The following is a 25,026-nucleotide window of genomic DNA, read 5'->3' as shown; positions in this document are numbered from 1 at the left end:
GATTTCTCAAACAACATTTTTTTCCCTAAAATAATTACTTGCACAACATATGGTTCTGTTTTAAACTCAGATAACTGTTATGGCCTTTGAGATAAGCAGAAATGTCTTAATATTTGTCCCAGTAAAAGCTAGACCAGGATTATATAGAGACACATAAAATCAATTACTTCTTGGATATAAAACTCTCAAGGCAACAGGAAGGCTGGAAATATAAACCAAAAAATACTGTTGCCCAATGCCCTACTAAGCCGTAATTTTTGTTAGTCGGTGCTATTCCAATATTTCACTCATCAGTATTCCTCCTGCTCAAATTTTTATAATTATAGTCATCATCAGAAAGAAGGTTTGAAAAATTCACCAGCTACAGGGAAACAGAAAAACATTCTCTGGAGAGCTCAATGCCCACATAACAACCTTAGTGAATTTAGTATTTTAATTAGCAGAAAATTCTAGATATTTTAGCTGTGCAACTGCATAATGGAAGGCAACTGAAGCGATGCACCATTGCTTTTCCAAGCATGCATTTACCTTGGGTACTGCCTACTGCATTCAAAGCCTTAACATAATGATATCGGCAAGGCTCTGCTCAGCATCAACATTACAGTCCAGATCTATGCTGACATCAGTCTTGATCAAATTCGTGTCAATACTAAATCAGTTTCGTTTGGAAGAGCTAAAAGCAGTTGTATAGGAAGGTAAAATGCTTTAACAGGACATAGTTCCCAGTCTCACTTTTTTCTCCCAAAATAAATGGGAGAAATCAAAGTGAAAGCTAGAAAAAGGGCTATGCTACATAGTAAATGCTTGCTTTTGTTTTGGATACTATAGCCTGGGGATGATAAAGCTCCTTTGTGAAACTGGTCAGAACTTCAGACATTTTTAAGAAAAATTGTTAAGAGAAACAAATTCCTCATGAGGATGAAGTGAAACAGAGTGCTGATCAAAATCAGAAGCGCCTTCTCCTTCCTGGCAGTGGCACTAATGGATGGTGATATGTGCCTAAGCAAGGCAGAAGAAACTTATGAATCCTTCTTGGCTGAACTTTCAAAAGTCTAGATTAAAGGTCTATGAACAACATTATCAGAAAGAATTTAATTTGGTTGGTTTTTCTCTAACCAAGTATTATGTCTGTGATTTATGTTTTTGTAAGAGAAATGCTGACAGTAACAACTAAGTTACAATATCACAGTTCAAAGCATTTTACTTAGGTCAGGCTGATGAAGAATATCACAATTATAATTCTGACTTTTAATTTCAATTCTGTGATGAGTATAATAAAACCAGCACACTGAGTTTGTTAAAAAACCTTTTCACAGAAATGTTTTAAGCACATTAAGTACGCAAACAGAAGAACAGCTTAATATATGCAAACTCGAGATTTTTGCTACCACTTCCTGCTCCACCATTAGCTATCTCCTTTTCAGTTGTGCTTGTAGTTTACCTTTTGACATGAAACGCTTTTGCTTTACTTAATATGCATCTAAGACTGGTCAATACCTCACTTCGCTCATGCAAGTAACACCCGCTCAAAAATTAAACTTTACCAATGTAACTATTTGGTTATGGGTAGTGGCATAGTTGCAGCTCTGTTTGAAGAAGCCTTCCTTACTTTTCTACTCATGTAGATATGAAATGAGAAATGCTCCTACAAGTTTATGTAGTACATCTACATTTTTAGAGTTTGGACTGATTGTTGTTGCACAGGCATGTGCTGGACAAAACATTTCACAAAGGCGAATCTGAATTATCTTGATGTTCCAAACACAAGCTTGCTTTTTTAACAGTGAAAGAGATTCCAATTTCTTGTGCTCAATTGTGTGTTTAGAGCAAAGGCATCTACTTCATAAACTGCTGAAGCAGGGCCCCTGTTGCTGTCCTCCTCCGGGCAAGGCACATGCCCAGTTCTGTGCCAAAGGCTGCTTCTCCTGCTTGAGGCCCAGGGACACAATCTATGCTCGACTTCATAAAACAAACACAACTTCCTGAGAAAGCATGAGACGACTCTCCTTGTCAAGTATCTGACATGTGTTACTGGGCCAGCTTTACACTGTAAAAAAACAACCTCAGTACATTTACACAAATATTTTCCATTAGCAGTTCTGCTTTAAAGATGGGATTATATCCAAGAATATACCCGAATCCTATTCGGCTATGAACTGCAGCCACGCTGAGCAGAAGCAGAGGTCCCTGGAAGGTCTTCCAGGCCTGTGCTGATGTGTCACAAACTCATCACCAGCGCCAGCCCCCGACTCCGCGGCCCGGAGGGGCGCCCTGCCCCCGACACCAGGCCTCGTTCGTCCTGGCCGGACGTGGAACACCTCCCAAGCATCCATCCCTATTATCCACAGGCAGCGATTACTCGTGACTCAGAGGATTTGGGGCTGGCTTGTTTGTGCGGCCCCGCGCCAACTCCGGAGTTCCCGGCAACGCACATCTGCGGGAGAGCAAGCCCAGGGCAGCTGGGCCAAATCCCGGAATCCCGGCCGCAGTTTGAAGGACTTCCCAGAGGAGATTTCCGTTCACCCCCACAAATAATAAATAAATTAACAACACACAAAAAAATCCCAAACAACACAAACAAAAAACGCCGGAGCGAATTTTGGAGCAGTCGAGCTAGAAGGAGACGGGGCTGGGGGCAGAGAAGGCAAGTACGGGGACACCAGCCGGCCGTGGCGGCGGTCCTAAGAGGCTCCAGGGACCCCGCCGAGGCCGGCCGGGAGAAAGGCCGCTTTGTTCCCCCTCCCCCGCGGCCGCCTCCCGGCCCGCGAGCCGGAGGCGGAGGGGCAGCGTCACTGCCCGGTACCTACCGCAGCAGGAGACGACGAGGAGCAGGAGTTGCGCTGACCTCCAAGCCGGGGAGCCCTCTGCGCTCCCCCAAGGGGCCATAACACCCGCCCGCGGGGAGGCGGCGCGGAGCTGGAGCTGCCACCGCCGCGCCCCCGACACGGAGCCGGAGCTGCCGCCGCCGTAGGAGGGGCCGGCGGCGCCTCGCCCCCTCGCCCGCCGGAGCCGCCGCCTCGGGGAGCCCTAGCGGCCCGCACGCCTCGGCCGCCCGCCCGCCTGCCGAGCCATGAGCCGCCGCCACCGCCGCCGGCCTCGGCCTCCCTCCCCGCGCGCCGCTTCCTCCTCCCGGCTGGGCTCCGCCGCGGCTGCGCAGTGCCGGCACGAGCGCATGGAGCCGCTCCCGGCAGCCGCGGGCCGGGCGGGCAAGCGGGGCGGAGCGGCGGCCCCCAGACGGCGGGGGCGGGCCCGGGCCGCCGCGCTCGGCGCAGCACCGCCCTGCCGGCTCCTCCGGCTCCTCCTTCGTCACCTCCTCCCTCCCCTCCCACTCCGTCGCCGCCGCAGCCGCCGAGGTTTGGCCCGCCCCGTGCCAACGAGGCGGTCGCCGCCACCCGAGGAGGCTGAGGCCGCATCCGGAGGAGGGAGGGTGAATGTGCCGGCGGCTGAGCAGCCCAGATTCCCGGCCCACACAGGACAACCCAGGGGGTGTTTGAGTGCGCTGGCTCTCCGCCCTGAGTAAAACTGCCTGAATCCAAACGCAGTCTGTAAAGCTCGGGTACTCTGGCAGCTGGCGGCTGCTGAGCTTCTGACCTCCAAATCTGCATTTCAACAGTAAGACCGAAAAATAACCGTGGGAGCACAAAAAGTGCAACTGCTGTACATGCAAAATTATGGACCTCATAGAAATTCCTTGTGACACTTCCTGTTCGATTACAGTTGCCTGTTTTCCTGCTGCGTAGTTACCTGTTGTCAAAACCAAGTGGAATTCACAGCGCAATTTTGATATTTCGCTTTAATTTTGCCGTGCCTCTTGCAGACCATGAGAAGTGTTTATTGACCCTGTTCGACTAGAACTTGATATTTGTTTGGAATAGCAAAGTATTGCCATTCCTGAGAAAAGCAAAACTTATTTTGGTAAGGCTTTACAGTTACACCTTGAAAGCAGACGTGTTGAGTCAGACCAGAGTTCTTGCTCCACAAATGGTCATTGCTATGGAAAGTGCTCTAGGCTATTTCTTCTCATTCATCTCAGTTTTTCATAGAATCATGAAATCATTTTTCTTGGAAAACACCCTTAAAATAATTGAGATCAACTGTAAATATAACATTGCCAAGTCCACTACTACACCATGTCTCCACATGCCACATCTACATATCCTTTATATACCTCCAGGAATGGTGAATCAACTACTTGACTGTTACAATGCTTGACAACCCTTTCTGTGAAGAAATGTTTCCTAATATCCAATAACTTTTTCTCTCACAACTTGATGTCACTTCCTTTAATTTATTTTTCTGTGATTTTTCCTGCATTTGTTTCCAAATCCACATCTATTTGGGAAGGAAGAGAAATATATTGGGGTGATGTCTCATTTGAAAGGGAGGAGATGTTTATTTAAGGGTGAGCTTCGTGATGAAGATTCAGCATTAATAATTGTCATGAAAGAAGGAAGGGAAACCAGCCAAGCATGAATGCTTTCCAAGTCTCGGAAGATGTGGTCCAGAAACACCCTGAGGTGGCATCATCGAGTTTAACAGTTCTCAGTGTATTAGTCTTCAGTACATTGGCCTTTAGTCACAGTTTGAACCTATGAGTGTTCATCTCTCCAAAACCATGAGTTTGCACATAAAATCAACATTTCATGGAAGAAGAATACATAACCTTATAGTTTTATACAAATATGTAAAGCATTCACAACAGCTTGGCCAACAATCTTTTGGGTTTCTTTCTACTCACAAGTCTAACTATCTTCTTCAGTGAAACCTCAGAAGGTCTTTTTTTCTGTCCCATTCCTGTATTTTTTAGTTGTTAACAATGGGGCACTAAAGGAATGCTCAGGATGTCTGATTTGTAGCTTCTGAGAGAGGCATTACTGCTTTTATGAACAGACACCACACAAAACCTATGAACACACAGGGACTTCTAACCCTCAAACATAATTACAGCTGAAACTGAGAGGTGTGATGTGATTCTCTTCCCATAGATTTTAGTTGCATAACAAAGAAGACAACACTAATTATCTTTTAAGATTAAATGCAATTCCAAACAACTCAAATATCTTTGTTGGCAAAACTACTTTCAACCTACTACACAAACAAGTGGCTACCCTTTACCATGTACCCAGGTTGATCATTCATGACAGAGAGCAGAGCATCTACCCCTGGCATCAGGGGCTTAATTCCAACATCCTTCTTAAAGATGCAGAGTGAAGATTGATATGAAAAAGAGTCTTGCCTCAGTACTAAATGAGCTTGGCAAACTAATGATAAGATACCAAAAGGATGATCCAAAGAAAAAGAACAACTGCAGGAAGCAGTTTGCCTGTATATGAGATGAGCCGGATCTTCTAAGTCTAGGGAAGAAAATGTGTTAGTAGTCCAGATAAAACACTCAGGATGTCAAGCAACATCTACTCATATAACACCCTTAGCAGGTCCACCAGATCTACAAACTTCTTTCCTAGCCAAATAAAAAGTCTTACTCATTTTTGGCATTTTTTTGCTACTCCTTTTCATCTCTGCTGAGAGCTCTCTTAATCTCTTTGATGTTTTGGGAGAATATCTTTACTCCTATGCCTGAAAAGTATGTTGTAAATCACAGTCATAACTTTATGTACACAAAATTCTAATAATGACTGCATTTTTTGTTTGGATTTTTTTTCGTGTACTGTTATCTGAAGATGACTAATAGAAGTTTATTACTAGGAATAATTTTAAACTGGCACAGATGTTGACAGCATCTTTCTTTTGTACTTGAAGGCAGGTGAAGATAAAACAAAGCACACATGCTTCACCTTGAACCAAATCAAGATTGCTATTACAGGCAGTTATTCTTCTGTCTGATGCTTGAGGTTGGCACATGAAGTTACTGAGACAGCTTCAGCAAGAATTATCAGGCACCCACTGACAATATCAGCATATGATTTTTTTTCTTCCTGTACTTTTCTTTGCAGCATTATTATGTTTTTACTGATGAGTTGAGTATAGTCACTTCAGTTTCATTTTACTTCCTGCTAAATGCACATCCTTTTTGCCATCCTTGCTCTTCTTTTTTTTTTCCTTTTCCTCATCAGTTCTCCCAGTTCAGACTATGGTGTTAGCAAATGCCACCCACAGATTTAACAGCGGTTTTATGGCCCATTGTGAAACTACTCCACATTTAATTCCTTTCTCTCTATTCCTGCTCTGACTGTGTAAAATGAATGTGTAAAATTGGAGAAGATCTTACAGTGTCTCCCTGATGCCAAGACCTGGTTGGAACCTCTCAGCACCATTTTAATAAAAAGTGATAATGAGGACAATTTAAGGTGTTGACTAGATCTCAGCTAAATAAAGAAATTATATTCTTCCTTTACCAATCACATTATTTCCTGTCCCATAATTTCCCTTTACATGAAGTCATAAGAAATATTGCTATAATCAGTACTAGTATTTAACTTTTTGGTGAGCCCCTCTACCACATCTGAATTTACTTGAATTTACTTCTGCTTTTTGCAGAAGTTTATCCTAAGAGAGACAGCAATGGAATTCTAAATATTCTTATTAGTTTTTAAAAAAACAATTATTTATAAACAGTAAAGCATAGCTAATAGGCAGGAGAGGAAGTGAATTTCTCTTCTAGACTTATGTTTATTTTGCAGCACAACATATGAACACTGGGGCAAAAGTTATTTGTGCCATCTATTCAGTCATTTATTTTTTCTAACAAACGGTTGTTTGCACAGCAGTTGTCTAAAGGGTGCTACCGAATGACATTTTTATACAACATTAATTTTAACACTAGACCACAGCTACCTCGAATCTAGAGTCCCCTACATAACTTCACTGCAAAATGATGAAAGACAGTGGAAGATGTCAGAAATGTCTGGAACAAGGCCATTGTGCTAAAAATATATCTCATACATCAGAATCTGCTTACAGTGTGCTGGTGTACATATTCATATTGCTCTTTCATACTGGAGGAAATATATCAAATGTGTTAAGTCATCATTTATTTCCCTGGTATTTATTATTAGCATCACTGTGCAGTCTAGAGGTCAGTCAAGAGCAGGGTCCCATTTTGCAAAGAACTCTACAAACACAGGACATGCTGTATATTTAGCAGTGAAAATAGTCCAAATATAGTTTGGCTAACAGCAAGTGAAGTGTGCTTGGAGACAGTGACAGTGTAGCTTAATCCTTGTAGCTTGCATCCACCAAAACTAAGTTTGTAGGGCACATTAGTTTAAGCACTTATACTCCACTAGCTGCTTCTGGGATTCACGTTTGTTTCTTCAAACCAGTGCAGACCACTTGGAGTAAGTCATTGCTCTTTTTCTGTGCTTTCTGGACTGAGGACCTATTTGTAGACAGTTTGTAAGCTCTTTGCCTAGAAGCTAAACAAAGTAACTGTATCCCCCTCAGAAGAAAGGGATTTTGTACAAACAAGTTTTAAGAACTGTCTAGAAAATGTCTTACTTCAGTTAAAAGTACTTCATGTCCCTAACACGATAGTAGTTGGGGTTTTCTTTGCTTGTCATCCAAATCTGGACTGTCTCTCTTACATGTATCAGATATTATGCTTTAAATATTTTTACAACTGGTTTACATTCAACTGACTCTACAGAATAAATCATGAGTTGTGGTCATAAGCTCTGTAGTTTCTCTGACAGTAATAGCACTTCTGTCATATGCTGCATGAATTGCAGTTGCCTAATTTTGTAGTTTTAAACAGTTCTGGAAATGTTGCCCAAGCTTATTCATTTATTGAAGTACATTGCTGCTCCTGAAAGGAACAATCAAACAGAAGTACCATCAATTTGGAATAAGCCATGTGACAAAGTGTGACCTAATTCAGCCTGCAATTACACCGCATAACTTATTGCTTAGATAAGTACAACACAGTAACACCACCGGTATTACAACTGCTTTTGTTCATTCCTTACTGTTAAGTAAAGCAGCTTAACTCTTACTGTGGCAATGTGGACCTAGATGACAGGCAAAGATCAACAAGTTGGGTGATATCTTCATTCTTCTGCCTGCTTCCTTAATAACAGCCCCACAAGTGCTTTAAGAACCACTATATTAGCATTATTTTACTACAAAATTTCCAGTGCATTAGATAAACAGCAGTGGTTATCTCAAGTGGTTGAATAGTATCAGAAGATAGGAGATGATCAGTCTATAGTTACATTGCATCCCAGAAGAAGATTTAGTCTTTCACCCCAGTTGTAACAGACCTAAGGCTGCTCTTCGCAGCCAGTCTCATACCTTTGGATTTATTTTCTCAGGATTAAGGAACCAGATCTGCTTGTTGATACCTGGAGAAACTTCCATCACTGAAATATCTGATTTTTACACATTACTGAATAAAATATAAAAAACCCATAAGGAAGGTCTGAGTTTAATGTCTAGTATTAAACAATGTATTTATAGCTGAGGATATTTGTATAAAGATTTCAAATATCTTTTAAGAATTATCCAATCACAGAAGGAGCTCTACTGTTCAGCTGATTCATGGATAAAATTAAGCACTAAACTATTATTTTAATTTTAGAACAAGCCAAAAGACCAGAGGGAAGAAAAAGGCAAAAAATCCTGAATATGCAAAAAAAAAAAAAAAAAAAAAAAAAAAAGAAAAAAAAAGCCAAGACAAAAGACTTCATGATTGCAAAAAAGCCAAAAAAATCTCATCAATACTAACAGAACATTTAATGAGCAATTTTCAAAACCTAAGAGGCTAATTAGTTAGTGTGGAAAGAACTATTAAAAAGCCCACAAGTTGTTTTTTTGTGGATTTTTTCAATTTTTAAATTAAATTTGTTTTTTCTTGCATACAATTTTTGAAGCAATTATCATTCCAAGCTCCATACTGACACTGGTAATATTCTTGACTTTTAATTAGGTTAAATTAGAGCCTCCTTTATCTGGCCTGCACATGCACATTATGTCTCCACTGGTCATTAAAGCAGAAACAACACAAAGTCTGAAGTAGTGAAGTACTTCTAAAGTACAGCAGTTTAAAGTTACTGAATTTATTAAAGTTTGAAGAAGCACAATAAATTGTAGTTTTATAGTGGTAATCATGTTCTGCATGTTGATAGATCTGCAAGAAAGGGCTACAAGTGTAATATGTTCATATTTTGCCCAAATAGATCTTTTAATCTTGTTGAGTGCAGCTAGTATTTAGTTATGGTTCCAGATCATCTGTTTCTACTGTGCACGCATAACCTCCAAGTGGAAGATTTTGAGTCTGAGGGAAGGATCCCAGACACAGGAGTCCTCAGCAAAAGAAAGCAGTGAACCCGTTAGAGTGTGTCCAGAGGATGACCATGAAGATGATCCAAGGGCTGGAGCATCTCTCCTATGAAGACAGGCTGACAGAAGTAAGGGTGTTCAGCCTGGAAAAGAAAAGGGTCCAAGGAGACCTTAGAGCAACCTTTCAGTATCTAAAGGAGGCTTATAAAAAAAAGAGGGAGGCTTTTTTACGTAGGACAAGGAAGAATTTATCTAAACTGAAAAAGGGCATGTTTAGATTATGTATTAGGAATAAATTCTTTACTCTGAGGATGGTGAGGTACTGGAACCATTTGCCCAGAGAAATTACAGTTGTCCCATCTCTGGAAAAGTTCAAGACCAGATTGGATGGTTCCTTTAGCAACCTGGTGAAAGGTTTCCTTGCCCATGGCAAGGGGCTTGGAACTTGATGGTCTTTCAGGTCCCTTCCAACCCAACCTAATTCTACAATGATTCACGGACTTAATCCAGTCCTTAATCCAATCCTTCCTTAGTGGATGCCAGAACTGATGTCTACAATTCTCCAGGACCAAGAATGAAGTGGTTTGTTTTTCTTACATTATGGCAGTTGAAATGATACTGTTTTAAAATTCTTATCAAATTTTGTTTTGCTTAGCCATATCTAATGCCCTTTCATTGATGTGGTTTGAGATTTGGAGAAAACCATGGGTCTAAACTTGTAGAGGTGGTGATGAGCACTCAGTAGGATAACTACTAACTTCAAAGGGAGTAACCCCTAGAGGAACCAGATATTCAGAGTGGGATTACATTACTTCAGTCTTACTCATCCTTTCCATTGTTCCAATCAGTGGAAACTATCCTTCAAAGTCAAAATTTCAGTCTTAAGGCATGACTGAACTGGATTTGACAAGAGGAACTACAGTCTTAAGTCCAAAAGCAATGGTATCTCTTAGGTTCATGAGAACTGTGAGTCAGATAATGTAACTATAGTAAGACCTTAAGATAAGCAACAGGATAGCCAGGGTTAGAAGAGAGGGTCTTCTAGCAGGTTCTCTCAAGCTGTTAAATACAGGTGGAGCAACTGACAGCTACTGGTTTGAGCAAAAGCATTCCAAGGAGTACCACACTTTTCTGCCTAAACTTCTGAACATGACAGTTATTCTGTCAAAAGTCCAAATTTATACACACCTCTGTGTGTGCGTGTGTGTATGTATTACAGTAAAATACACTGCTCCACCTTCCATTCTTACTTAGGTACTTTATCTTAATAGTACCTATTTCAAAAAAATCCTAGGAGTCATTCTGGTTCTTACCTTCCCTTGCCCCAAATTACATGATGATTAAAAAATTGCAAGGCTCTCAATAAGACTTTGCATATGACTTGACTCATAAAACTTGGTGATGCAGTAAAGTAAAGACATAAACCATGTGCTAATATGTTAAGACTGCCAAGGATTCACAAAGCTCTGGATGTCCCCAAGATGAACACAAACTTTTTGGTTCTGAAGTGTGTATGAAATATGCATGCAAATTAGAACTCAAAGCAAATTTAATTTTGTAGTTTGTTTCCATTTACAAAGGTGTTTTATAGACCATTCTAGTTTACTCTGACAAACCACCTTTTTTTGAAATCCCATACTCAATTTTTTTCTTATTTGTAAAAGCAAACCTGTATTAAACTGCTCATAAGACAGAAGCAAGTGCATTTCAAGACCCTGAAGATGTCCTTTAGTATATTCAAGTAATATAAATGAAAATAAAACGTCCTAAATTTAATAATTTAGTATTTTAATTGGACCTTGTGGTAGGGTGATATCCTGTGGTGAAAGGAAGATGTATTACAGTTTTGTTTTAGCATTTCCCCATCTTTTAACTAAAATACAAGAAAATGTGAAAGGAAGATTAAGATTATGAAATTCACATTCTGTCACCTATTCTTCAGAGAACATATCAACAGTACATTTTACATCATTAGAGATACAGGAGTAAATTAAAGCCTGAGTGCCTAAATCCCATTTGCATCTTTCAATGCATCTCCCATGAGTGACAGTGGGAGATTCACAGCAGAAGAGATGTCCTAATATTCCCTGTTTCCCTGTAGCTACAGATATCAGTGGGTTACAATTAGAATGATAATTTGGAGGACCATTTCAATATACCAAAAATACATTTAGTACTAGACTCAGTTGTTTTACATTTTAGTCCTTCACTGTGCCAGGCAATTTGGCACTTCATTTTCCCTTTTAATCTTTAGTCCTGCTATGTTATGCTGCTCATTTATTGACATGATTTTAAAAAATATATTCCTGTTAGGCTTCTCCAATAACACTGAAATATTTTCATGGCTATATTCAGAGACATTTGAGTTAGAGAGTGTATCATGAACTGCAGGAATTAGCATTGTTCCCCAAAGTGAATGAAACTCTACTAATGTCAGATTTGCCTGAAATCACTCTTGGATCAAGCTTCAGATTTTCTGTTTGTGAAAAATTCAAGCATTTGATGAAGTTTCACTTGTCTGCAAACAGACATCTGGCTTTTTTTCCCCCACTGGAAAAAAGTGATAGGGGCTAATAAACAAAGGCTTTTGTTTGTTTGCTACAGAACAGCTGCTCCTAATCTACCTTGGACTCACACTGGTATTGCAGCATCAGGGAGGATGTAAGCAGACAAACAAGAGGACAGTGAGAGGCTGAAGGGCAGATTTTCAACACCAGAAAACCCAGTAGTAGTGGATTCAGATGCAATTTAATGCAATATCAATGTAGTTTACTGCAGTCATTTATTACATTGTCCTTTAGCTCCAAATGTGGAGAATAGTTTACTACTGAGCCTGCATAATTGCATTGCAAGAGATATCAGGGACTCCTGGAAATGCTGGCAGCAGGGATAATTTTCATGAGAACTAGCATGTGAGGCTCTTAAAATTCAGAAAGACATTTTGTTATTTTTCACAGTTGTTTATTCATGACTGTCCAGGTACAAAGGGTAAAGACACGGGCTCTGTCAGCACTAAACCCTCTATCACTGTCCTTGATGATGGCCTGTGTCACAGAAAACCAGCTAGCTGACACTGCTGCACCCATCTCTCATTTTACTCCCCTGCATGCCCTAGTCCCCCTCCTTATTCATCACAGATCTAGAGCTGGAAGGATAAAAATTGAGGGGAAGCCAGTATTTTCTCACACTTAATCTGTGTGTCCAGAGACAGTATACACTCTGGCCATGCTGTTAATCTCTACATGCCCTGAACAGATACAGCTTTCTAGAGAAGCTTCTGTAGACACCAAGGAGAAGATAAAACTCCCTTGGTTGCTTCCTTGGAAGACTTCAACTTTCTAGACTGAATGTGGACATAAAGTGCAGGAACAAATCCTGGCAATTTCTTCCTGTAAGAGGAGATAAAATCTGATGAAAAGAGGGGCAGAACTATAAAACTTCATTCCAGCAATCTGAGGCATCAAGAAACCTATCAAGACAACCTCCCATTCAGCTGCTGTTGGGCTGTTTGCAGTCAACATTTTGGCTTTTCCTGACCAGGCCCAGTAGAGACATGGCACTTGCTGCTCTAAGGACAAAGGAAAGGTCACTGAAAGTTTCACATATTGCTGCAAATTTTCTGTACACTCTTAGTTACTAATTTCCAGCTCTTCTAACTAGTACTGCAGAGAAGTGGAACTTTCATATTTCAGTTTGCTGACTTCTTCAGCTGCCCATTAAACAAACCTAGACTAAAGTATCACTTTCAGTACAGACAGTTCTGCATAGGATAATCCAGCCTACCTATAAGATCTACTTAGCTCTGTGACAACTTGTGACATTTAGGCTTTGCCAGAAAAGAAAAAAAGGAAAGCCAAGAGTAATATAAGATTGGAGTGCTGCTGACAGGACATCCATGGAAGCTGGCACAAACTGGCACAAAATCAAGAGATAATGCCTTTCCTCCAGTTATCCTCACTGACCTTGTAAAAAACAAGATTTTTCTGAGTTTCCAAGGTAAAGAATGAGGTAATACTCTTTTACCTAATATTTTCTTTAAACTGGGAAGATTCTGATGGTGGATGTCTTACTGCAAAAATGTACAGTACCCATAGTTCAAGGATTCTGTTTTTAGCCATTCTACAGTGTGTTTAGGAAAGCGAATTGAAAAACTGGCTTCGCAAAATATAGCTATAATTCATGACATCTCTGTCTGGAAATCCATCAGCCTCTTAGTATAGCTCATTAGTAAAAAGCCTATTCATCTGCCTTTAAAATAACAAGGACAGTACAAAAGCAAAAGACAGATCCATGAAGTAGAAATGCACAGAGAGTAGAGGTGCAAAGGTAAAGCCTCTGATACATTTTACTGAAGCCATTAAGGTTAATTTCTTGGGAAATTCTTCCTATGTGTAGATGTGTACCAAACACCTGGAAATCTCTTGAGTGAAATTTATAGTTGCAAATTGCTTGCAAACTAGATTGCACTGGAATATCAAGGAGCCCTCCCCTCTTATTTTAATTCCTTCAAGAAATGCCCAAGCCCACATAAGGAATATACAAACATTTTTTATATATGTCTATATATACATGCATAATTCATATGTTGCATGAAAAAATACTTTAAACTGCAGTGCATTCAAAAGTGAATAAATTCTAGCAATGTATGCACAAACAGCCTTTATTCTGTATTTGTACTTGCTCATTATATAGGACTCTTCAAATATTAAAGTAGTATTTTTTCTCCTACTGTTCTTCTTAGGTGGCTAGCAGATAATATTCCCATAATCAAATGGTTTATTTTTTAAACCTGTTGCTAATCTGTTCAACAGACTGCTCAAAAGCCACATGTCTGGGGTAGAAACCCCTTGACTAATAATTATAATTAAGTACTGAAGATAATGCCACTATATCTGGTGATTTGGCAGGTAAGGGAATACATGAAGAAACAGAATATATAAGGATGAGCCAGTCTAGAAGATATGCATCCTGTAGTCTTCAGGGTATCCACTAATAAAATTACTGTATGACTTGTAATTATATTTTGTAAGTTAAAGGAGAGCCAGAATTATATCTAAGGGATTGGAAATGAAAAGATAGACTGATTAATTTTTTTGGTTATATATAAAGAAATAGTAGTAATTACAATTTTCTAAACATACCTTGAACTATCATAAACTTAATTAAGATCATAAATAAGAACATCTATAAGTATCTACACCAGTGAGGACTAATAACAATTCAAAGGATGCAGATGCAAAGGCATGTGGTACCTTAATGTTTTAGGTCAGAATTTCATTAGATTATTAGATAAAACTATAAAACCTGACGAGACTTGAGGAGTTACGGAAAGAGAAGAAATTCCATAGTCAACAGCAATATGAGTTTGAGATCACAGATTCACAGAATATTCTGAGTTGGAAGGGACCCACAAGGATCAAGTACACCTCTTAAGTAAATGGCTCGTATGGGGATTGAACCTACAACCTTGCTGTTATTAGCACAATACTCTAACAAGCTGAGCCTAGTTAAATACAGAAAAGCCTTCATTAAAAAAAAATAAGTAAAAGAAAAAATATTTTATACCAAATTTGACAGAAATTTTCAAGAAAACTTTCCAGTTAGCTTGAAAAAGCGTGGGTGGAATTCTACGTGAATTTGAAGTCAACAACAAAAGACCCATGAACTCCTGTGGGAAGCAGACACTATTTTATGCTATTTTATTCGACATAAAGTTTTTAAACTACATTTATTGCTGTGGTCTCTGAGTATTTTACAGGGCAGTGGGGTGATGACTGACATCTATCTGCCACTCAGCTGCTTCCTTGGGGCAGAAGTGAAGGTGTGCTTTTCTCCAGAGGTGAAATGGACAGACCCCACTATGTTACTCAGTGCAAGTATGAGAAAACTGCAGTGGATGTGGATGCAGGAGGTGAAATATATCTGGAATCAGACACATATGCTCTGTGGCTACCACATGGATTTGGCCACTGGAAGGATGTAATGGTGCCAATATAGAGAGGCTGCCAGGACAAAGGTCTAAGCCCATGTCTATACATGTCCTCAGCAGCCTGGCTGTATGGCTCTTTTACCAAGGTCTGAGCAGTGCTAGCAATGAGGAGCTGCAGGGGTAAGAGAATTTGCAATGACATTTCACTTTCATGGCATTATACCTCCAGTCTTTCATCTGCTAAGTTATCTGACCTGTATTTCATCCTGTCCAAAGTAACTTAATTTCTAAGAATTTTCCTCTTTGTACATTTTTAATTCAGAAGAGTAGCTTGTACTGATTATCATGCAGGACCTCTGAGTTTTACCAGAGGTGGAATACTATCTACATTTATTTAGCTTGCTCAGCAAACAGTTCTTTAAGAGTAATTATTGACAAATTAAAGAAATCAAGTTAACTGCTGCAGGGATACAAAGGGATCACACAGAATATCTTAATCAGAAATATACTGTTTGAAACAAAATGTCATAAAAGACCGGTAAATTGAAAAATGTAAAACATCTGTTAGATAACCCATTTCCCATTTGATCTACTGTCATAATTCTTAAGGGAAAAAAAAAACTAAGCAAAACAACAAACCCAAAGTGCTGCTGTAGCTGGTCACTGGTGGAATACAGAAGATAGAATTTCACTAATCAGATGATACAAAATTATGGAAATAAAAAAAATAAAATAAAATGCCCACTTCTTAATTTGAGTCTAATGGTATCCAAATGACAATGTCTGAAATTACATCTTTCTAATTAACATTGAGTTTAAATAGTGTACTTAGAGATTATATTGCTAACTCTAGGGAACACCTAAATAACAGATCAGTCATCTGCTATATTATTTGAAGACTACTGATTATACATCTGATGTAGCATTTCCTCAAATACTGTCCTTCCTTGATCTGAAAACAAAGAAAACAGATGTGATTTTTTCCAGTGTAACAGGCAACATTTCATAAAAGAATTCAAGGCTGAACAATCAACAAAGTTCCATTACAAATGCAAGAAAATTAAACACCATCATATTTTGTTACATTTATGAAAACATTCAGCTTGTGTGTCATGCACTCCCTACAGGAAAAGAACAAGTTCAGCATTATGTAAACAACAGCAGTGTCCTTACCTGGGGGAAAGCTAGGGAAAGTTACACCACGAAAATTTTCAATGTAAAGGAGCTATTGAGATTGTGTCCTCCCCTCCAGTCATACACTGTATTTTAAAAGCATTTTTAAAACTGGTACTTACAGTTAAATCTTAGCTACTATATTAGAATAATACATAACTTCAGTATCAGAGCTATAATGCAGTCTTTTGACTACTGCTAAATATTGATATTTTAGTTGTGAAATAAGGTCTGGGTTTCTTTGGATAGCTTTTCAAATTACAAACATTTCTATTCATTATAAATACACATAATGGCAACAGTCTCCAAATTAAAACAATATGAAAGTAACACTACAGTTAGGATTTTAACAAACTTCCTTCTATAAACAGTAAAATGTTATATGCTACTGCTTAAAAAACTATTACCAAGCAAGATATTGACTTCAATTCTCTTGTTGAAGTTTTCCCAAATACTGACCAGCAGAAGTCTCTTTGCTTCTCTAGGAAATTTCACATTCACCCTTGCTTTAAACTCTTCAATATTTTCTCTTAAATGATCCAATTGTGTTTTTTTTTAAATCTGGATCTATAATATTTTTGCATAAAATTAAATAGCCCCCACTGGTATATTTTGAATGCTGGGGAACTCAGAACTCTTAGTAGTGAAGGTCCATACCAAAACTTTATCCGTGACACTGGGACATACACATTCCTTCCCGAACATGGTATTCATATTCCTCTCTAAATTCACATGTGAAAAGGGTCTCCCTATTCATTGTGAAGGGATGCCTTGTGTAATGTAAGCATGAACATATACGAAGAAATTCCATAAACACATCGACTGAAACAGGCAGTATCATACATACATCAACTTCTTACAGTTTCTGCAGGTACTAGCCATAATATGCAAAAAATGAAACAAATATTCACAGGGCCAGATGGCAAGATGGCAGGGCCAGAGCACAGCTAAGCCTCATGGACCAGCAGATGGACTGACAGCAGATATGTGCATCTTTTATCCAAGGCCATAGGGAAGAAGGGCAGAAGGGCAGAGCCATCACCCCAAGGACCCATGTCTGCAGTTCTGTGGGGAAGGACAATGCTGAGCTCCCAAGGTGAAAATCAGTGGAAAGGACAGCTTGGAAAATGTGAGGAAGTGAACTGGATATTTGGACTTAGTAAGTCCACAGAAGTAGGACGCTGTGTAGATTCCTTTGTAAATAAAGTGAATTTATCTAAAGAAAGACCTTATTGTAAAAATCAATTCCCCTTACCAGCAGACTAATTGAGCACAGTTCTGAATACTGGCTAAACACTTGAGTCAAAAAACCAAGAAGATAAAGCTTTGAGCATAGTAGAAAAGCTACTAAAAGTATATTTTTGAGCCTATTCTGGCACATTACACAACTTATTTCTTCTTCAGCCTTATCCCCAATGCTCTCTGTCACCATTTTCAGAGGTTCTTTCTTACTACCAGTATTGAAAAGCATAAACACTAGAAACAGTCTGCCTTTCTATAGCAGATTTCTTTCATGCCTCTTCAGGTTTCAAAGCAAAGCCCAAATACAGATGATGCGGGACGATCACCTCTATCAAATGGGAAATTGATGGCAAATAAATAGGTGGAGGCATAAAAAGAAAGCTTATCTCTTACTAAACTTTATTTTTCTTTGCTTCAGTGTGGAAGGCATATACCAGTCCTCACTTTAAAGGAGAGGTATTCCAAAGCATGTGTTGGCACAGAAGGGGGAAGAATCATGAGAGATTCCAGCTAAGCAGTGGCTGGACTCATTATCAACTTGCTTCCTCCAGCTCACAAACCCCAAAATTGTCCCTCTGCATCTAATGCCATTATGCAAAAGTAAAAGACTTTATTCTGTAACACCCCAATACACAACTAACCTGGGGAACTTAGAAGATGCTATATACATAAATGTACATATGCCTGTTTGATAAAGTCTTGAAGAAATATTATTATTAAATATGCCTATGTTTCCTTGTGTTTTAGTCCAAAACTAAGCAGGCTATCATATAACAGTCAAAAGAGTGCAACAGCACACACAGGGATTTAATAGGAACAAAAGATCTCCCACATACAGATGTGAACACTAAGCAACTTCACCAAGTGCAGTGAAATTAGTCTGTGTAATTTAGGCAGTTTATGTCTTTTAGTGTTTAAATCTATGAATCAATCTTGAGACAATTGTATAAAACTTCATTTGTAATGAGTGTTGTTCATTTGACTACATGAAAATACATTTCATTAATGAATTACTTCCTCTTATTTAGAATCACATATTTTGAGTCTGGGGCCATAGATAAATAACAGAAACTAAATGGAAGTAACATTTGTGCTGTGAATGATTTTCTTTTCCCTCTTGCTGGAAACATTTCCTCCCTCCCTGCTAGTAACCGTAAGTATTTCTCTGTACTGCTCTGTTAACTTTAATAGGAAGTACAGCACAGTAGCCAGTGCTGGCTTTCACTTACTGTAGCTGAATGTTAAGCAGCATTGCAAAATGTTAAGTTGCAAGATAACTGAATAGTTTTCTTAGGTCTTTGTATTGGGTTTCCATGGAAAGATTTTGGGAGTGGGAAGGCTATAGAGTTGGCTTCTGTGAGAAGCTGTAAGAAGCTTCCTCTATGTCCAACGGAGCTGACACCAAGCAGCTCCAAGATGGACCTGCAACTGGCCAAGGTCAAGCCCATCAGTGACAGTGGCAGCACCTCTGGGGTAATGGATTTAAGAAGGGGAAAATCCTGTACAGCTATGGATGGAGCCTGAAGGAGACTGTGACCCTGCGAGACACTTATGCTAGAACAGCCTTCTGACAGGACCTGTGTCCTTGGGGGGAGCCCACACTGGAACAGCATGTTCCTGGAGAACTGCACGCCATGGAAGGGACCCACACTGAAGGCTGTGGGAAAGACCCACTTTGGAGAAGTTCATGGAGGACTGTCTGCCATGGGAGTGACCCCACACTTGCACAGAGAAAGTGAAGAGTCCTTCCCTGAGGAAGAAACACCAGCAGGCACAATGTGTGGTGAACTTACTGCAGCTTCCATTCCCTGGGGGAGATTGAGAATTAACAATACTTCTCACCTCCCTCTAGACACTCCAACAGGAAAATACTAATTTACTAATAACCTCATCACAGTTGCCCTGCCCTGTTTCAGACAGGAATTTATACACTGACACTATGCATTGTTGATGGAAAAGTATTTGGAATTTCTTTCAGCAAAGATTCTGCTCACAAAACTTCATCCAAGAAAGGGAGAAAACTTGCATTCTTTAGGGCATGAAACCCATACAACAGAATTGCTTAGTTTTTTCATATGATCTTGTTTGTAATGTTCCAGTGCTTTGTGCCTAAGCTCCTAATCATAGCTATCTATAGCCTGACTTCTGAAAAATAAAATATTACTTTAGTTCTTTTAACACTGTCAGCAGCAATGTGTAATGAGACAATGTGTTTATAACTGTTGGACTGAATTTCTCACAGGGGTTCTAGTCCACAATCATCCATACTGCCTATGTGTTGATCTGTCTGGAAAAGGAATTTTGGAGGCAGGCAGATGGTTTCAAAGCAACTGCAAATGACAAGATTCCAGTTGGGATTCCAGTTTGCCCATGAACTCTGCCCCCTCCTTGCTCTGTGCCACCAAGCACAAGGCACCATAACTGTGCACAATGCTGTGACATGCAGTGCTGCAGTGAGCAACTCTCACCTACTTACTCCTGCTGTAACAGCAGCAAAGGTGGTGAGGATGAGCATTGTTTTCCCGCAAGTAATGGTTTAGTTGCACGAATCTGTCCCAGACCTGGAAAACACAGATCAGGAAACCATTTCACTTAGAAATAAAACCCCAGAGTAGAATATCCTTGTTCCCCTGAAACAAGTCTTCAGTCTGGAGTAGCTCACCAGATTTACCCATGCTACTAAGCTGGTCCTCATTCTTTACAAGGTGTCTATGACCAAATCAGATCATCCATCCTGTCTATATTTGTTTCCAAGACACAAAAGAAGTTTCTTCCCAAGCCCAGACTGTAGCCATGGCAGTGACACTTTTCCTACAGTTCAGGATAAGTCAAATATAACCTGCCTGACCTAGCCCAGCATTATGGCATTACTCTGCAAGTGAGCTGATGCAGGTATGCTTGCTCTTAGTGAGGGGAGTAAGGCTGAAGGGCAGACAATGTCATCTTTAGAGAGAGGACATGCTCTGCACACACTTGCTTATGGAGGGTGTACTGACAGCCAGTGGCCAGAGCTGAGTGCCTGGGATTAGGAAGAAACTCTTCATCTTCATAATCTTTTTTTCCCTTCATCCACCCAGCAGTAAAGTAAGCACTGTGAAGGGGTTCTACACTCTACTAGTCACAGTTGCAGCTCCTCAGACCTATACTGCAAATATAGTCCTCATCTATCAGCCATATAAATAGGCAAATTTCAAGCCTTGTTAGTTGCAGGCTGTGGTTAACGGCGTGCAGTAGTTATAACACTCCAGACTAGATCACATGTTTGTTCAGTGTGGGTAAATGTGACATGAAGCAGAGGCACTATAATCAAAACATACCACCCATTTTGCTTTCCAAGGACTCATGAAGGAGCCATGGGTTCTCTAACCACATCTCTAGATGTAGGTCAAGCATTAAGACAGACAGACAGACAGTAGAGTAGTACCATTAGCAGGGTGCCTTCAGGGAGACAGCTGTTCTGCCTGTTTTCTGCCAGAAAAACCAGGTGTTGCAACCTGGGGCCAGAGATCTTTTCCAGGCAATTCTCCTGGATCGAGGCCTGCAGAGAAATAAACCAAGCCTCGATAAAGGAATGTGAGTAGTGTCCTGGCAGGAGCCTAACTTTTAATGTCGAGTCTGCCCTCTTCTCTTTTCCAACATATTGGGAGGCAAAGGAGGGTGAAGACTTTTTACTGGGAGACTTTGTGGCTGTAAGTACATGCTCAAAATGAAAAATAGGATACAAAAAATATGAACATCAGCAATAAGTTTCTGTGCCTGATTTTTGCCCATTCCTGTTAAACTGCCCATAATCAAAGAAGATGTGTTACAGCACGTCCACAGGTTCTGTAGCACCCAGCTGCCATAGCCATGCAGCAGTCTCTGTCAGGGAGAGCATACAAACCCATACATGGGAAGGAATGCAGCATTTGGACCTGTTAAGATCTGAAAGAATAACAGGACACATTAAGTATATGTTCTGGAAAACACAGTCCTGATTTCCAGAGGGAATATTTAAAAATATTTCCAGGCCAAGATTGACAGAGAAAGATAATGAGATTTTTGCCTTTGGGGTACAGGTACCTCAAAAAGAAAAGTAAAAAGCAGTGGTCCCTGTGAATAGGGCTATTCCCTGAAGAGGGACAGATGTATCTTCTCTGTGATGTAAAAGACAGAGGTTTTTCTTTTGCTGCTCTATAGCAGAGTTGCCATAGAGCAACACAACTGTTTTGCTGAATTGAAAATATCTGCTCTTTGGTTTTGCATGGGAGTCAGCTGCTGGCAGAAGGAGAGAATGCTTTCCTCCTCTTGAGGTTTTGTGCACATTGTGGGCTGTTAGATGTGGCAGGGCAAGTGATCTCACTTGTGCACTTTGGTTTCCCTATTTTAAAACTGCAAAGAACAGATGAGTCCATCTCTGATTGGAAATTTTGGCTAAATATTTCTTAAACTGTGTTTTCAGAACTGTAAAATACCTTAGGACTGTTCCAAAATCAAATCACTTCTGTGCCTGTCTACTCATTGAGCTAAGTGGCCAATAAATTTGTGGCAATAGCTAAAGAAAAAGATACAGGTGCTGACATTAATATGTAGAGAGGAAAACATTCTTTATGAGTCTAAAGGTATGCAGTTGGTTCTGCTGTTTGTGCACTCAGAAACAAAGAAACCAAAAAAGCAAATACATAATGGTGGTTGATCCTGATGTAGAGGCATGGGCAGTCAAGTGCATGGTTGCAGCAGTGGCTGGCAGTGCCTCATTACCCAGTGAAGTTCTACCCAGGGATGGCTCTCCAGAGCTGCTGACTGTGTAGAGAAGGCATAAGCAGGTTATCAGGTGGCATAACCTGCATTTATTCTATTTGATATTGAGGAAAAGGTAAGTATTGGTGAGTTGGGAGTGTCATGTGGCCTTCCAGTCACAGGTCTCATGGGACTTGCTGTCAGCTGTGGGAGCGCTAGGCAGCATGGTCATGCAGATGCCTAGCAGTCCACTGAAGGCTGAAATTATATACTGATCATATTTCACATGTTACATTTTAATCTGCTTATTACATTTAAAATGCCTACTTTACATATCTTGGACTGCTAGATCACTGAAGCCAAACAATAACTTTTAACCAACAACAGAATAATTTTAAGAATGCAATAAGAAACAAATGGAATTACAACAGGGCTTCTGCTGTGCCTGTAATTCAATTTTTTACTGAGTGTGATCAGCTCTTCCTCTCTTGGTGAAGACCTGCCCTTTGCTCTGTAAACAGATGAAGGGCTGGTAGGGCAAATTGTTTTGGGTGACAACTGCTTTGGTTCACCAAAGATACTCAGATTCAGAGATCTTATAATTACATAAATGGTGAACTGGAGCAGTGGCAGTCCTTCTAGTGTTAGAAAGGGTGTCAGTGTCACCACCTCTTGCTAATTCCCTGCATTATACAGTACATGTAGATGAAGGCAGCAAAGCATTTTCTTTACCTTAAGCTACGAAATAATTGGAAGTACAACAATTTAAATCCCTTGGTGCTGGTGGGAGGGGTAAAGACAGTGAAAGGGCTAAAGGTGGGTGAGAGGTGGATAAGAGATGGGCAGTCTCTTCTCAGTCTCAAAACTCATTCAGTTGTAAATCAGATGACCTTTGTGTTACTTTTCAATTTGATTTTCATGGAGACATTCAGAAAACCTAGTAGCCTAAAGCAAAAGCTTAGCAAGCCAGGCTGCAAGTCAAGGCTTGCTTATTATGACCTTTACTCATGAAGACTGTCTTCACTTTCTGAAATGGTTTTCTTTTCCCAGTTGTCAGAGACTGAAATGTTATGGTTCATGGCTTAAGCATAATTATGAAGGACCTTTTTCCCATGATGACAAAACTGTATAAAGAATGTGTGATACCAAAGCCCTCCCCTCCCTGAAGATGCCTCCTAAGGGGAACTTTGGACTGTGAGCTAAGCCACCTAAGGCAACTTGAGATAAAATAGAGGTGACACTATTGTTCAATCATCTCAAAAAGCAAACAAGGCTTAGGGAGAAGAATGCATCCACAAGAAAGCCAAACCCAGCAGCTGTCCCAAAAATCATCCCTGTCTGGGTTCCATGGGGTGGGGGAAGCCATAACCCTCAGGCTCTCTGTTGAGGGCAGGTTTGCACAGACTTCCCCTCCCCCCCCCCCACCCTATCCCTGGAGGGCCATATCCATGGGACATTCATGTGAGGAGAAGCTGAGGAGGCGTCATAACCCATCAAAGACCTCCCAAAATGCTCCCCAGACTTATTCCTGAGGCCTTGCACTGGAGCACTGCATGTGATGCAAAGTGATTCAACAGATCCCAAGTCTGTTACAATAGACAGTGTCAAAATTACTTGCCCCCCTCTAGGGTGATACCTGGGCATTCCCACCTGCTTAAATTCATATTAATCCATCAGACTCTATGTTTTTGGGGGTGACCCTCACCACCAGGAAGACTGGATGGAGAGGCTCAACAGGACATTGTTGGGATCCAGGGAGTAGTTATAGATATTTTATACTAAATCTGTCTCTTTCACTCTCTTTCTGTCCCCCCACCTCTTTTCTCTTTCTTTCTCTTTTTCTTTCTTTCTCTCTCTCTTTCATTCACTTTTAAATAAAATCCATACTATTGACTTTGGCATATGGTCTTATTTGCACCTCAATTCAGGCAGAGACATTTCTAACAATTTAAAGAACTGGATCATAACACCCATACAGTACATATTTTCCAACCAGTGGAGAAAATGCAAAACTTATCACAAAAAAAAATAAAATTCATGAACAGTAATTGAAAGGATGCAGTTTACAATAGGCTGCATCTTGGTGCCTGAGCTTGGCAGGAAAATTTGCTTCTGTTAAGTAGTAGCCTCTGGTTCATTAAACACTCTTGGGTCATATAATTTTCTGGATTTAACTAAGAGTCAAGTTATAGAGGGCAGCATGGTATAAAATGTGACAGGCATTGTACATGGAAGCCCTCATTGTAAATGCCATGAATGGGATGATGCAAAAAGAAAGTAAACATGAAAATTGTTAGAAAGGTTCTGTAAGGGAAAACTCTGAGTGATAGGATGAAAAGGGAGGTCAGCTGCAGATGGATGCAGAGCTGGCTGCATTTAATCTGTGCCAGGGGGAAGACAAGGCTCAAGGAGGTCAAGCTGCACCAAAGCCACCATAGCCAGGATGGGAGATTACAAGCACCCATAAGCTATGATCTAAGAACTGTTTAATAGGATGTGAAGGGTAAAGTGAGAGCTTGATTTCAATTCAATTGGAAAACTTTAAAATTGCAGCAATAATTCCAGCATCCACTTCAGAACTGAAGTTCAATGGAGCAATACATTATTAATTTCCCTTCCTTTCTGTACATCTTCTTTCCCCAGTGTGCTACCATGTCTGTGAGTTCACTTTCAAAGCATCCTTCTGTTTCAGCAATGATTCTTTTGTTTCTGTCATCTTTCCTCCT

The 25,026-nt window shown here is 40.2% G+C and overlaps 1 protein-coding gene across 2 annotated transcripts in view; it reads right to left on the bottom strand.

Moving 5' to 3' along the window:
- LRP12 (LDL receptor related protein 12) overlaps window positions 1-3,024 on the bottom strand; it is a 50,869-nt gene extending 47,845 nt beyond the window's left edge. For both annotated transcript variants that reach the window (XM_068183060.1, XM_068183069.1), the window contains exon 1: window positions 2,808-3,024. In XM_068183060.1, coding sequence (XP_068039161.1) covers window positions 2,808-2,886 — 79 coding nt within the window. In that variant the 5' untranslated portion in view covers window positions 2,887-3,024. The remainder of the gene's footprint in view (window positions 1-2,807) is intronic.
- Between the last annotated feature and the right edge of the window lie 22,002 nt (window positions 3,025-25,026).

This window comes from Anomalospiza imberbis, chromosome 1 (genome assembly GCF_031753505.1).
Source record: "Anomalospiza imberbis isolate Cuckoo-Finch-1a 21T00152 chromosome 1, ASM3175350v1, whole genome shotgun sequence".
Classification (NCBI taxonomy): Eukaryota; Metazoa; Chordata; class Aves; order Passeriformes; family Viduidae; genus Anomalospiza; species Anomalospiza imberbis.
This window is presented reverse-complemented; position numbering and strand designations above follow the sequence as displayed.